Source organism: Anarhichas minor, unplaced genomic scaffold (assembly GCF_050575085.1).
Source record: "Anarhichas minor isolate MPS153535 unplaced genomic scaffold, ASM5057508v1 ptg000027l, whole genome shotgun sequence".
NCBI lineage: Eukaryota > Metazoa > Chordata > Actinopteri > Perciformes > Anarhichadidae > Anarhichas > Anarhichas minor.
This window is the reverse complement of record NW_027466473.1, coordinates 6,891,221-6,905,459: the sequence shown is the minus strand read 5'-3', so window position 1 is coordinate 6,905,459 and position 14,239 is coordinate 6,891,221. Positions and strand designations below refer to the sequence as shown.

Sequence of the window (14,239 nt, the reverse complement as noted above, 5' to 3'; positions counted from 1 at the left end):
CTATAGTTAGATTAGATTTTACATTAAAAAAACAACATAAGCTTCTAACTTATGCGTCTAGTTCTAGACATTTCAGATTGATGCAACGGTATTAACGATATAATAATAATGTATATAATATATTGTTTACAGGGATGAAACAAGTACTTATACGTTTGGTACTTTTAAAGCACATCTTGCTGATAATACTTCTTGTGTTTTCCTTAAGTAGGACTTTTAATTGTATTTTTTATATTGTTGTATTGCTTCTTGAACGTTAGGATCAGAGTACTTCTGCGTGAATCCGTGTTACAGGCATACCTAATGGCTTCCACACATCGTCCTCTGAAAGGTTACGTTCACTGATCGCACCCCGTTTCAAAAGACTGCAAAGGGAAGAATGAAAATAAGAAGTTGCTGGTGTGAAGACGAAAATTAGAAGGGACAAACGTGTTACCTTACCAACACTTTGAGTTCTTATGAGCAGCCTATTTGCAAATCTAAAAGACTCATTTGGAGCGTTAACAATGAACCCAAACTGTTGTGCCTTATGGTTGCTAACCAGCCAACATCACAGTGCACACAGGGAGCAGGCTTCTGGTGACCCAGATCAGACTGCACACGACAAGAGGAGCAAAAAGAAGTGAGAGAATCCGTTTTTAAGGTTGTGAAAAGGTGCATTTGTTCTGTACATGCAGCACAGGCCCCTCCACTAAACCCCCTCCCCAGGTTAGCATTGTGAGAAACCCCCCCCCCCCCTGGTTACAGTTGGACATTTACAAGGAACTGAAACCGGCTGCCTTTCACTTTTGAAATCCAACAGATTACCAACAAGGTACTGGTGGTAGTGAGTGACGGAAATGTCGCCTCAACCAGCAAACAAGGCACTTTAAAAAAATTTTCAAGTCCATCTTTAACTTGGGACAAAGAGATCCTCTCTTAGTGCTCTTTCACACAGTCGCCCTTCTGTGGAAACATGCTTTCAAATTGAAGGATCTGAAATGTAAAAAGGATTTCTTTGCCGCCAGTATGGACAGGAAGAACTAGAGCAGCCAGTAACCCTTTAATGTACAAGGACACGCTGGAACTAAATGTAAACCTGTCCTTTAATGGTGTGCTTTGGTGTTTCACAACTAATTTCAGTTGAAATAGGAACAAACTGAAATATAGTTGACAACGCTCGTCTGGTAGCTCCTATCGTTTTACACCATCTGAGCTGGAGGGCCTCGCTTCTGCCAAACAGAACTATTGCGTGTCATTGATGATAAAATCATCTGACAGAAACGTTTCTTGGAGGACTTTGCCATTTATAGCGAAGGGCAGTCAGCTCATCGGTGAGTTTAACGTGAAACAAGCTGTAAATAGGTCACATCCACCTGATGGGAAAGCTACAGATATGTCCACACCAGTGTGTGTCGTAATCTCCCTCAGCTTCATTATGGCTCGATTACCAAACTTCACGTCGCACTGCGGTGTGGACAAAACTGCACCGAGCTACAGAATGTCCACACGAGTAACAATGACATCATCGCTTGCCGGCACCAAAAAAAAACTAAGCTTGGGCCTTGAAAAGGATTCGATTTGAAGTTAATTAAGAGAAAGGAAATTATTAAAAGATGTTTTTAGTGTTTGTACTTAAAAAGAAAAGTGTTTTAATGTTGACACTATCCCGTTTGTGTCACTGTGCTGAGAAACACGCTCTCCTTCGTGGCCGTCAGCGTTTTGGAACAGCGCCTGCAGAAGGCAGAGCGCTGAGACGGAAGTGGAGAAGGAGAGCGGCTGTGACTGTTAGACCTCTTCCTGTGGTTGCATCACGTGGTTGTGGAGGCTTCAAAAGGAGACAACTTCTTCTTCTTCTTCTTCATCTGCTCCTCGGACCGACAGACAGAAGACACCCCGAGAGAGGCTGCCCGGACCGTCGTCACTTGAAAGTACAGAAGAGAAATGGAGGTCGGAGGTAACGTATGCTGGACGACGCCGCGTATTTAACGCTCGAACTATTTGTGTCGAAGAAGAGAAGAAGAAAATGCTTTTTATCCGTCAGATAATGAAAGATGTTTAACGTCGTTAACTCATTTATTTTTAACGACGTCTGTTCAGAAGTCCATGTGGATTAAAAAAACATTGTACTTAAAACTGTACGCTCTTTTTTAGTTTTTTAGTTTTGCTACTGTTATATTATGTATTTGTTTTAGTGTTCAGTGGATCTACTGGATCTTTTTCATTCGCTCCAATTTGTTTCTGAACTGTTAACGAATGTCTGTCGTCATTTCAAAAGACTTTTGAACGTACAAAGTGATCGGGCAGAAAAAGCTTACTCACGCCTGCCAAAATGGCTTCCTCGAGATAGAGCTTCCTCTGGCAGGCGGTTCAGTTCCGACCTTCTCCTCAAACGCCGCAACGGGGAGGCAGCTGGAGGGAACACGGGTGGGGTGTTCCGGATGATTTTTTTGTCATGCACAACAGGCCTCGCTTAGATTTGAACGCTGTGAAAAAAAACAACCACAAATGTTTCAAGGCAAAACAGGAAGTGTGCGTTTTTCTGGTTCGACATTAAAGCGAGGGCTGTTGGAGCGTTGAGCCGAGAGGTTTCAGTTTGGTGTAAGAATGTGGGTCTGGGCGTGGGCGGTTGGTGTGTGTGCAGCTGCAGACGCAGGTGCAGAAGAAGAGAAGACGGACGACGAGCAGCAGACGTACAGTGCAGTCATCCATAAAGTAGAAAGCACTACTAAACTCATCGCCACAGTGTAGTGTTTCCTACTTTATGGATGAGTGTACTGTTGGCTTCAGGGGAGAGATGAGAGGCACGACCGCGTGGAGCCCCGCGCAGGAAGTCAGAAAAGAGGAAGCTGCTTCGTCTCACGAAGCCACGCGTCGCTCAGAGTGTTGCCCCGGTCGGTTCACATGGGCGGCGCGCGGCGCGGGGCGAAGCTCGCAAACCCTGTCCTCCATTTTATAATTCACCTGTTTCAACTGTCCTGAAAAAACAAAACAGGAAAATGAGATAATCATGGACATGTAATCTGTGTGGTAATGCAATAAAGATGAAAATAAAAAAAGGGCCTCGTGTCGACTTCTGTTTCCCAGGAACACCACATGCGTCACACACTCTGGTGTTTTCTGTGAAAATATACTTTATTTCTGTAAAAAGATCCATATCGAAAGAAAACCATCACAGTTTCAAGTCAACGAGTCCTCCGTGTACTACATCTTCACTTACTCTTCCTCCATCCACAATGTCTGGACATGCAAACAAAACAAAAAAAATTATAATAATTCTGAAAAACAATATTAACAAAAATATTTACACATGAGCTTCCAAAAGGGTAATAAAAACATTAATATATAAAAAGGTAAATCTTCCACTTAGAAACAATGAATGCAGGTTCAGGGAAGACAACAAAAAGAAAGAAAAAGAAAAGGTTTCCCGCGCTGTATGAAAATATAGCACAAGTCCCAACACTGTTCATTATATACACACAGCTTCTTCTCCACTGCGTCGACAATCTACAACTCAAATGTTGTAGACAAGTCCGCCCTGGAAACACATAAATATGACCGTAACATAAATAAGGCTGAACATGGGTACGACATTGGTATGCATGCAGTCAATGAACATCCTGTAAACAACATAATGAGACTAAACAAGGTCTGCTCGTAAGGCTAAATATGATCAACTAACACGCTACCTACGGGGGTCTAGGTCCTAACTCACTACAGAAGCAGCTAGAGGAATACTTGTGCATTGAAGGCCGTCAAATACAAGAGCAGTACAAATATTCGCTGTACATTTCGGCAACTTTTGAGCATCCGACCCTCTTTTAAAAAAAAAAGAAAACACACACAGCACAGCCCCAGTCTTGCCTCTGTCCCGGCTATCTCACATCTAAAGTGTCTTTGTGGATCCGCCCTCCTGCCTCTAGCTCTTGGCATCTTGGCTCCCTTTATGTCTTCATGTACAAACAATTAAAACATTCATGACATCAAAGAAACAAATCATGTGTCGTTAGGTGTGCCTCCGCCAACAACAGGGGTGAGATCAGGTCTGACCTACAAAAGAGAACGACGCTCCGCGCTTCGACCCTGCCCCCCCGCTGCCGGATGCTCGGCCTCTCGTCGCTATGGTAACGGGCAAAGCACCTACGATTTTGGCATATTTCTGCAGTTTTTGACAGCCAGAGCCAACGGGCGGCTCGGCATCGATGAGAAACTACAAGTGAAAACCTGAGAAGTTACCGAACAGATAGCAGACCCAATCAGAACCACTGGACGTGTTGTCACGGACCAACACGCTCAGCAATAAGGCCTGGTCCACACACACACACACACACACACACACACACACACACACACACACACACACACACACACACACACACACACACACACACACACACACACACACACACACACACACACACACACACACACACACACACAATACTTGTACTACATCTTAATGCCAGTGAAGCTGTCTCACACCATGATGCGTCCCTGTTTTGTTCCAGTATTGCGCGATATTGCTAAAGTTCTATTATTTAGCTTCAACCAAACTTGACCAAATTTGATGATGCAAATGTGTGGACACAATAAATGCCGTGCTTGACGCTGTTAAGCCTGTCTGACTCAATGTTCTAACACACACACACACACACACATATAAACTCAAACATGGAGGCAAAAGAAAAGATACAACTTATCACAGCAGCGACATTAAATCCTAGTGAGTGTTGTTCCCACATGCTACGGTCAAACCGTAATGAATCCCAGAAGCTTATAGAGTGCATGTTATTAACGTCAGCAGTGGTCAGGACGCGGCTTCACTCTAATCTGCATATCAAATGAATCAAGGAATACTTTCAGTATTGTGGTTCTGGAGTATTAATGAGCACGCGCTGCAATCGATTAATCAATTAGTCCGGAGGTCTTCAAACGGTCCACAGCCCACAGCTAAGTCGCTGACCCAGTGGCAACATTACACATGTTTACATCCCCTGAAGCCCCTAGAATCATGGGAAATGTAGTTCAAAATGTTAGAGCAAGCCATGAGAATGAACTTTTTCAATACTTCTTTGACAGTTCTAAGGCTCAGAATGTGGGTCATATATTTTTGGAACCCCGACAGTGTCCTCTATCCATCCACCTACACATAATCATAATAAAATCACACTAATCGGGGGCAGGGCGGGGCTTTTAGACGGTCGCAGTTGTCTTGATTTTGACAAAGGGGGGTGGGGCACACTGTCCGACTTTGAAAACCTCTGGATTAGTCGATGGAGAGAAAACGGATTATTTTAATAACCGATAATCATTTCAGAAAAAACACCAAATATCTGATGGCTTTTAGGTTCTCAAATGTGAGAATTTCCTTTTGTTCCCTCGTCTTACATTATAATAAACTCATTTTCTTTGGGTTTTGAACAGTTGGTGGGACAAAACAAGACCCTCCATGACATTCTGTATGTTTTACAGGTCAAACCATTAATCGATAATGACAATCAGTAGATTTTCTCTCTCTCTCTCTCTCTCTCTCTCTCTCTCTCTCTCTCTCTCTCTCTCTCTCTCTCTCTCTCTCTCTCTCTCTCTCTCTCTCTCTCTCTCTCTCTCTCTCTCTCTCTCTCTCTCTCTCTCTCTCTCTCTCTCTCTCTCTCTCTCTCTCTCTCTCTCTCTCTAATATGTAGCATGCAACATTTAGGCCAAGTGTGACTGTGTTAATGTCTGACAAAGGCATCTTGTTTTCAGTCTTATCAGTGGACACACACACACACACACACACACACACACACACACACACACACACACACACACACACACACACACACACACACACACACACACACACACACACACACACACACACACACACACACACACACACACACACACACACACACACACAGAATACTTGTACTACAGAAGTTCAACCCTTCACAATCTTTACCTTCAATAAACAATCTCTACTGTTAACCTCAAAACCCCACAACTAGTTCGATCTAAACTACCGTCTCTGACCGCTCTACAATGACTAAACCTCCTGCCCCGACGCCACTTCATGCGATGCGGTGATGGTGAGGGCAAGAGTCGGACACCAAATAAATAACACGTTCTGTACAAAGTACTGTATAAATACTGAAAGACGAGAAACACAGGTGAGGGGGACGAGCAGACGGGTATTTAAAATACATCCGATCGGGACGGACAGTGCATTCTTCATAGTCACACGGAGGAAGAGACAGACTGCTGCTGTTCGTTTGCTTCAAATAAATAAAGTGGCACCAGTACATGAACATTAGAGCTAATGTATGACTAGCTGTGTCTGAGCTGCTGTTCCACACCGTTCTGTATCCAGCTGTTCTAAATATAACCGATCCGTTAAGAGACAACCGAGTGCGTTACATCAAGCATCAAAGCCTGCCGAGTTGAACATTTTGCAAATGCTTAGTTAGGTAGTATTTAGAGAATATATTTGCGTTTGCACACTTCAACATGCACTTCGACATGCTAGTGTGATGCTGCAAGCAGGGCGTCGATGCACTCGAATATTTACCAGCTGCTAGCAGTACTCTAAGGCAAATGTATAATTACTGACGGTTGACGCATCGGTTATTAGATCCGATGGCCCCGAACCGCACCGGCTACCAGCCGAGACCGACTGTGACGATAGAAAAAGTGCTTTCAATGTGACGCGGGTATTCTGAGTCAGATCTGCCGACTCAATCTTTCTTGCTGGATCCCAGCTTTTTGAACAGCTTCTTGCCTTTGGAGAAAAAGCCTTTCTTCTTCTTGCCCGGCGCAGAGCGGTCCGTCTGCGCCGGGCTGTCTGCTGGAAGGGGGGCCAGAGGGGAGCAGCAGGCCTCCGCAGGGGCCGGAGCGGGGGCTGGAGCGGGGGCCGGGTCTGACGCGGGGCTCGCGGTGGGTGCCAGTTTGGGTGGCGGGTCCGTGTGCTCTGTTGGGTCTGGGAAAGGAGTTTCTGTTTGGGGGGGAGAAGCCTCTTCTAGGGTTGAGGGCCCAGGATCTTGTGGCTCCGCAGAAGTCGTTCGGGGACCCTTCAGGAAGAGAGTCAGACTTTCAGAACAAACAAGCCAAATATATTAAACAATATCTAAAGCTAAGTTAGGATTGAAAGTTTAACACCAAAAGGGAAATACAAGGATAGGACACACGCACACAGAGGAGGAGGCAGTGGATCTGAGATCTCAACTTCTTGACCCGTGTTTTGATAAACTAAAACCAGGTGCAGGACTACAGTTAAGGTGGAGGGAAGAGGACATAAACAGGGACACTAGTGGTGATCACTGAGCCGCTAGAGTCCGATCTGAAAACACTTACGATCAAGTCTCGAAGTGTACACTTCGTTTCTGTTTCTGCAAAAGGCCATGCAGGAAATAGTGGGGCAAAAGAAATGCGACAGGGCAGAAATTAAAGAAACGCAACAGAAAATCACAGCAACCAGACGCTGAAAATACATGAAAAAAAAGAAGTCAAAATGAGGCATAACGTATGCCTGCAGGTATCGCCCACGGTTCCAAACACAGAAGTGCATGCTAGACGGACAGACGTGCTAAAGCCACCTGTGATTCTCTCCGGGGTTCTGGTCCGGGCTGAGCAGACTGAGGTTTGGCTGGAGCGTCCTCTGGGACAGCCTGCAGGAAGTTGGAGGGCACCAAGCCGGTGTGTCCATTCAAGTCCCCCTGAAGAAAGAGAAAGGAGGACATGAGGGCGCCTTTCAACAACTGTGAACCCATACGCTGTCATTTTCTATTCGTCAATCAACAGACAATTAATCAACAAATATTTCCATAATCGATTAATCATTCAAGTCATTTTTCAAGCGAAAATGTTGACGGGTCCAGGTTTATAAATGTAAGAATTTGTTCTTTTCATGGGTCTTACATTACAGTAAATGTAATAGTTTTGGATATTAATCGGACTAAACAAAACATACGACGATGTTAAATTGGGCTTTAAGAAATAATGATGTTTTAAGACCAAACGATTAATCAGTAATGCAAAATAATAGTTAGTTACAGCCCTGCTCTTACGTAGAAGAAGCCATCTTCGTCCATGTCACCAAACACATGGATGATGTCTCCGGCACTGAAGGTCAGCTCAGCCTGAATCCCGTCATGAAAGAAGGAGGCAGATAATGAGCAACTACAACTAGCGCACATATTGTGCCGTAGTCTGGGTAAAAAAAAAGACATTATGCACGTCTGACCTCTATGTCAGTGTTGGGGGAGCTCTCTCGTGGATCGTAATCAAAGATGGCGACCATCCTGCAAGCTCCTGGGGCCGGGTTCCCCACAGCTGCTGCAGCGGGGGCAGTCTGGCTGGGATCTGTCATTCAAAGGGGGGGGGGGGCAAACTTTACAGTCCGACATGCTGATAATTAGAGTAACAGCTCATCAGCATGCAGATCATCGTGTCTGCACGTCCGACTCACTCAGCGTCATGCTAAGCTGAGGAAAAGTCACACCACTGCAGTCAAACACGTGGAAATAAGAAAATGAGAAATTAGGAGTGAGAGTTAGCATTTTTTGTTTTCATTGGAAAAGCTCCTTGTTCTGTAAGAAGTGAAGACAACTGACATGATTGAATGATTAATATGATGCCACTTTGAACTGTAAAATGAAAAGGGGAGTTAGGAGAAGGGACTGCTTGACACACGGTACATGACTGGGAGTTAATGAAGAAATTGAAGGGACTTGTGTCATATTTTCTTATGCGTTTGTGTCCGAGTGACTCATTTGGACACCAATATCTGAGTGTGGTCCAGTATTGAGTGAGGAGTTTCCCTGAGCGATTACATTACAATCCGTTTAGCGGCTGCTATCTCCAGCGTTCTCCTTCAATACTGCACGCTCAAAGTTGTTGTCCTCATTCGTCACTTAAACAGAAAAACATGGGAAAATAGGGTCCAAGTAGAACAAAAAGGAGGCTACGTGTCAAGAAGAAGACATTAGATTTGGCAATTTAATTCATGCTGCTCTCAAAAACCAAATATATTGTTTCTATTATTCCTTCCAACACAAGGAACGTGCATTCTTTTTTAGAAGTCCGTTATTGAGGATCTTTAAAAAGGTCAAATTCTTCAGTATCCCCCTAAATGATCAAACAGTCCCTAATAAGGATGAATGAAGGTGAGCCCCGGCGTTATCAGCAGTCCAACCAAAAAGGAAAAAAGGTCACAAATGGCACGCAAATGCATGAAACGGCAAGTAAACACATGCGGTCCTCCGGTGGAGGTAGAGAGGGTCGACATGCAGGTGAAAACAGAGAGGCAGAGGAGTCAACGTGCTCACTACAAACCTTGGCTGGAGGAGTCTACGCTCTCCTCCCAGAGTGCGGCAGACTCCACTGGAAGAGACGAGGTACGGGAAGAGAGCATAGACACGATCACAGAATGACACCAGACCTCACAGGCCAAAGAATGATCCTATAGTATCACGTCTCAGTCATCACACAAAGGCACAGATGGAGATCAGTGGGGATGGATGTCTCAACAGGAGAACTCGAGGTGATCATGTAATGCAGTTGTGACATCGGAGCAGAATACCGGCCAAAAGGACTTTCTGTTAGCAATAAGCATCAGACTGCCACTAGTGCTGTACCGAAGGTCCTCGTACATACGAAGCTTCTAAAGAGGCTTTTGAACGAAGCGTTGAATGTAAGTCGTCATTAAACTAATAAAAGTGTTTTTGTTATTGTGGATATATAAATATAATGTATGGTGCTGTTAAATTGCTGCTGGACTTTAATACAGGTGTGGGCCTCCAACTCGTGGCCAGCGGGAGAGCAAACTGTTTTTAGAGCACAGGGAAAATGTTTTTAAAAGGCTAAACGCCAACAAATATTCAATTTAAAGCGGAATAAAAATATGCTGTAAAATGTTTTTGAACTTGTCATGTTCAATAAATCTTGACTTCTCTGGAGGTTTTGGACTATTCGGTCCGACCGTAACAGCCACATTCTGCTGCTTTGTCTGCAATGCATTACATGAATATCAATGAAAGCTGACAGGACTGACTCAGTACTCATGTATGTGGCTTTTTAACATTGGTGAAAAAAATAAAAATAAAAATCATAAAAAGGTTAGCCTGTGAAGAGATGCAATGACTCTGAAGAGCCTATGACCCTGAGAAGGAAAGTGGACCACTTAGCCTTACTGATATAATATGGAAGTACTGTAGAGAGTTGTCATAGTGCTAGTACTCTGCCAGACTGCTGGGAAGCGGTCTGATTTCATTACTACAGTAGCTGACCTAAATAAATCCCCCCTGGTCGCTGAGTGAGAAGCAGCAACTGAAAGAGCAAAAAGCTAAAGTGAAAGAGACAGAAAGAGAGCAAACCAGAGAAGAGAGTGAAGGAGGGAGGTGGGAAGCCGCAATCTGCAGCGAGACACACCTTTCTTGGATCGTCTCGGTTTCGGCGGTGGAACCGGGCGACGCGGAAGCTGTGCGTGTGTGCGAGAGCCTTTATGGAGTTTTAGAAAGGAAAACCAAAAAAAATAAATAAAAAAATTTGAAAACAAAAAAACAAAAAAACAGATGCAATATTTGAGAGAAGCAGACCAGACAAAAAGTAGACAATGAAAAGCCAGCGAAGAGCAATTTAAACAAAGACAACCAGTGAGCAGCAGACACAGAACAAGTGGAAGTGAAAAGGTTAAACCATCTGCAGTTATACCGCGCTCTGGGTAGAAAGCAGGAAACAGAAGCAAAGTGTCAGCTTGATTTTGCTGCTCGACTCGCCTCGCCACAGGCAAACACTTTGACTCAAGTTTATTCTCTTTCTAGACGCCTGCTTGAGAGCGAAGTCAGTGACTGAATAGATGGTTATGCTTTCCTGAACAGCAACAAGAGTGAACAAAAAGCACTAAAAACATACAAAGGAATGCCACGGGGGAAAGTTTTGGATTCATTTTGGATTCAATTCAACTGAGCTTTCTTTGTGCTTCCTGCTGGATCAACAGGTCAACAGGCCAGAGGGAGTGTTTACATCTCCTCCTCTCATCTGGGGGGAAAAAAAAGCTTTCGCTGTTTCCCCGATTAACTGCAGACAAAAAATATGACAACTTTACACAGCTGGCCAATTTGAAGACTAGGGAAATGAAAAATGGATATTTTAGGTGTGGATTCTGCAACACTTGCGCTGCTATTTTTCACTTACCACTTTAAACACAAACAGCGGGGATACATAACGAGTAGAACATTACAATTCACACCTATGGTAAAGCATGTACTCGTCTCCAACTGTAACACACATGTAACGGCACACAACGTGATTACGATTCACACGGAACACACCGTTTCGTCATTTGGTCCTAAATCTGCCTACAGGCACGTGTTCAGACAGCTCCACCCTACCTATCTTCTCCATGGAGGCCGCTGTGGACAAGAAGCCCTGCCGCAGAAGCTGCTGCCGGGTCTCCTCGTCCTCCACCTGGATCTCAGACACCATGTTACACGGCACGTAGCCCAGGTGACCGCCGCACTCGCCGCGGTAGAACCCGTCTGCGTCTTTATCTCCGTGAACCTGGGGAGAGGAGTACATCAAAGTTACAGGGGGGGGTTCAAAATGACTCATGGGAGAACCAATATCTACAGTGTGCATATCTAACCATGTACCCCCTAATGTGAGCTTATGTGCATGATTGTGGAGGTGGTTCCAGTAGCGTCTGAGCTGTGTGGGGACGTACTTTGATGATCTGTCCTTCAGTGAAGGGCAGCTCCTCCTCGGCAGCATCAGGATTGGGTGACATAGTGGCCGGATCATAAGGGAAGAGGGCCACAAAGATGCGTATGTCACCGTCTCTTTTGATCTTTGAATCAACACCACCTGCAAGCACACACACACACACACACACACGGTCACAATACTTTATATACAAGTGTCTTTCCTTTTGTTTAGAGAAGTGCAGAGTTGAAAGCACTGGTTATTAGGGCTGTATAAATTGGCCAAAAAATTACATTTCGAATATTCGTTCTTAAAAAAACACGTAGGTTTGAACTATTGGAATATCTATTTTTGCGCATTACGTCCACGACACCGTGTACTCACTCGCCACGAGTGTCGCAGTACAGCGCACTACGCCGATTTGAGCTGAACTTTTGTTAGACGCCCTGTTTCTATCTAAGTTGAAATGAAGAGTTATCCATCTATAATGATGCCTCAGCATTTCACTACAGAAAAACCTGAATAACCTAAATAATAAGATAGATATATATATATATATATATATATATATATACACACATCTTATTTATGTCATTTGCATTAAATATCACAATATAAAACGTGTATTTTAATGTTTAATAAGTAAAGAAGTCGGAAGATAGCAAGCACAACTCACCCATCTTTTAAGTGTTAATGGAAGTTTTTACATAAATCGAAATAAATCGAAATATTAACTTTCATACTCAAAATTCAGATTTTATTTTACGAATAAAATATATTTATTCGAATTTATCATATTCGTTGACAGCCCTCCTGGTTTTATTTTAAGCTGTTTTACTTTTTCAAGTAATAATTCCTTGTTTTTGTCCATGCATTATATAATAAAAGTTATTGTCTTTTTGTTAACTTAGCCTTTCAAAAACGTGTGACGGTTTATCGTCACTACTGTCACACTACGCAATAGCTCTGCTAATAGCAGAGCCAGCTCGCCCCCCCCCCCCCCTCCCCCCACCAACTGCAACGCTGCTATGAACAGTGAGCACATGCAAGTCCTTAAAAGAGGTAATCAAGCTAAACCACTGATCCTAAGCTGTGTGAGCCGTTTGACGAACGTGCACTCCTTCATGATCTGCAGCGAGCGAGCACCAGGGGAACACCCACCGGGTCTGACCCACTCTCTAATTTGAATGTGAAGAAGTTTACTGACAACACAGAGGCAAACAAAAAAAAAAAATATATATATATATATATATATTAAGGTGCAACTTCACAGCTCATGCAAAGCAGCCTTTAAATATGTCTGGTAGCACGGTCTACCGCGTAGCAGATAGAGGTGTGACACCGGTGTGGCTAAAAGCATTGCCACTGTAGCCTCGACACATTTGTAGAGCCGTAGTGCGACTTTAAGCTGCGCTGGAGAGACGTGTTCTCGATCTCATTAGGGAGAATCAGCCCATCTGTGGCAAAAGTCACGGGCCGCCGACTTGCACACTTTCACATCCTCACTGATTTTCCAGTTGATAGGACAGAACTTCTCCCCGCTCCCTTCCTCTATCTGCGTGCACGTGTGCACATATGCTTTTCTGTGCACCCACACACACACACACACATGCCTGTTTGTTACCGCCGCAGCAACTGAGGAGGAACACAGTGAGGGAGAGAAAGAGGGGCGCTCGTACCTCCTCACTGCAGGCCGTTTCTTTGCTGGCTAACCGAGGTTACTATTTTAATGTCTGTCACTTCCTCCTGTCATGACAAGCCACTTTGAGTTAAGCCGGTTCTCAGCTTAGCAGGCTCTCTCCCACTTCTTCTCTGCAGCTACCGCACCTCCTCCACCCTGACCAACCCCCCCCCCCTCCCTCCCTTCCTACGTGAGGTGCTAATCTGACTACCATCGTGTGAGAGAGGGGGAGCCTTGCCAACAGGAGGCACAGGTGTGTCAGCATCAGACCGCTGCACCGCTTCAGTAAAGAGAGAGAAAGACACGGAGAGACGGAAAAAAACGAGAAGACAAAAGAGGAAAGAGTCTCTGACCTTTGAGTTGCCTGGCCTGCGATGGACCTGCCTCCGCTGGAGGGATTTGGCCGGGCTCCTGCTCGACATACAGCAAAAGAAACAAGACAATAAGAGAAACCCTCTAACACAGAAAACAACAGAGGAAATGGACTGCAAATGCAGCCGCTCTTTTTCTTAAACAACATTCAGTAATCTATGCTTCATCCGATGATAACCCATTTGAATTGTTACTTATTTCAGTAATGATCGAAACCTCATGCAACCCCACGGTTTCCAACATTCTACTGTTTCCACATGAAGACCTTTTTTGTTGCGTTGTGGTGGTGTTAGCGGATACAGACCGAAGCACATCCACTGTAAGCTAATGCAGGACAAGGCAGACCACTTAAAGACACGAGCTGAGTGGCTTTCAAGGTGTAGGAAAAAAATGATTGCAACAAGAAGTAGTGCAGTTAGACAGAGGGAGAACAGAGTCACGAAACCTTACAAATATTAAACGTCTGAAGGAACTGGGTGAAGATGGACTGAATAAACTGTATTTTTCTTGCTTTTGAAACAGCAAAATATG

At 44.3% G+C, this 14,239-nt stretch overlaps 1 protein-coding gene across 8 annotated transcripts in view; it reads right to left on the bottom strand.

Annotated features, from left to right (window-relative positions):
- Positions 1-3,048: 3,048 nt before the first annotated feature.
- Positions 3,049-14,239, bottom strand: part of tspoap1 (TSPO associated protein 1) — a 61,753-nt gene continuing 50,562 nt past the window's right edge. For 7 of the 8 annotated variants that reach the window (XM_076102036.1, XM_076102038.1, XM_076102039.1 and 4 more), the window contains 7 exons: positions 13,690-13,747; positions 11,678-11,817; positions 11,346-11,514; positions 8,198-8,316; positions 8,022-8,093; positions 7,551-7,670; positions 3,049-7,025 (listed from right to left, as the gene is read on the bottom strand). In XM_076102036.1, the coding sequence (XP_075958151.1) occupies positions 6,693-7,025; positions 7,551-7,670; positions 8,022-8,093; positions 8,198-8,316; positions 11,346-11,514; positions 11,678-11,817; positions 13,690-13,747 (1,011 nt within the window). In that variant the 3' untranslated portion in view covers positions 3,049-6,692. Of the gene's footprint in view, positions 7,026-7,550; positions 7,671-8,021; positions 8,094-8,197; positions 8,317-9,288; positions 9,337-10,383; positions 10,453-11,345; positions 11,515-11,677; positions 11,818-13,689; positions 13,748-14,239 lie in introns of all 8 variants that reach the window. The other variant, XM_076102044.1, reaches the window with a different exon arrangement.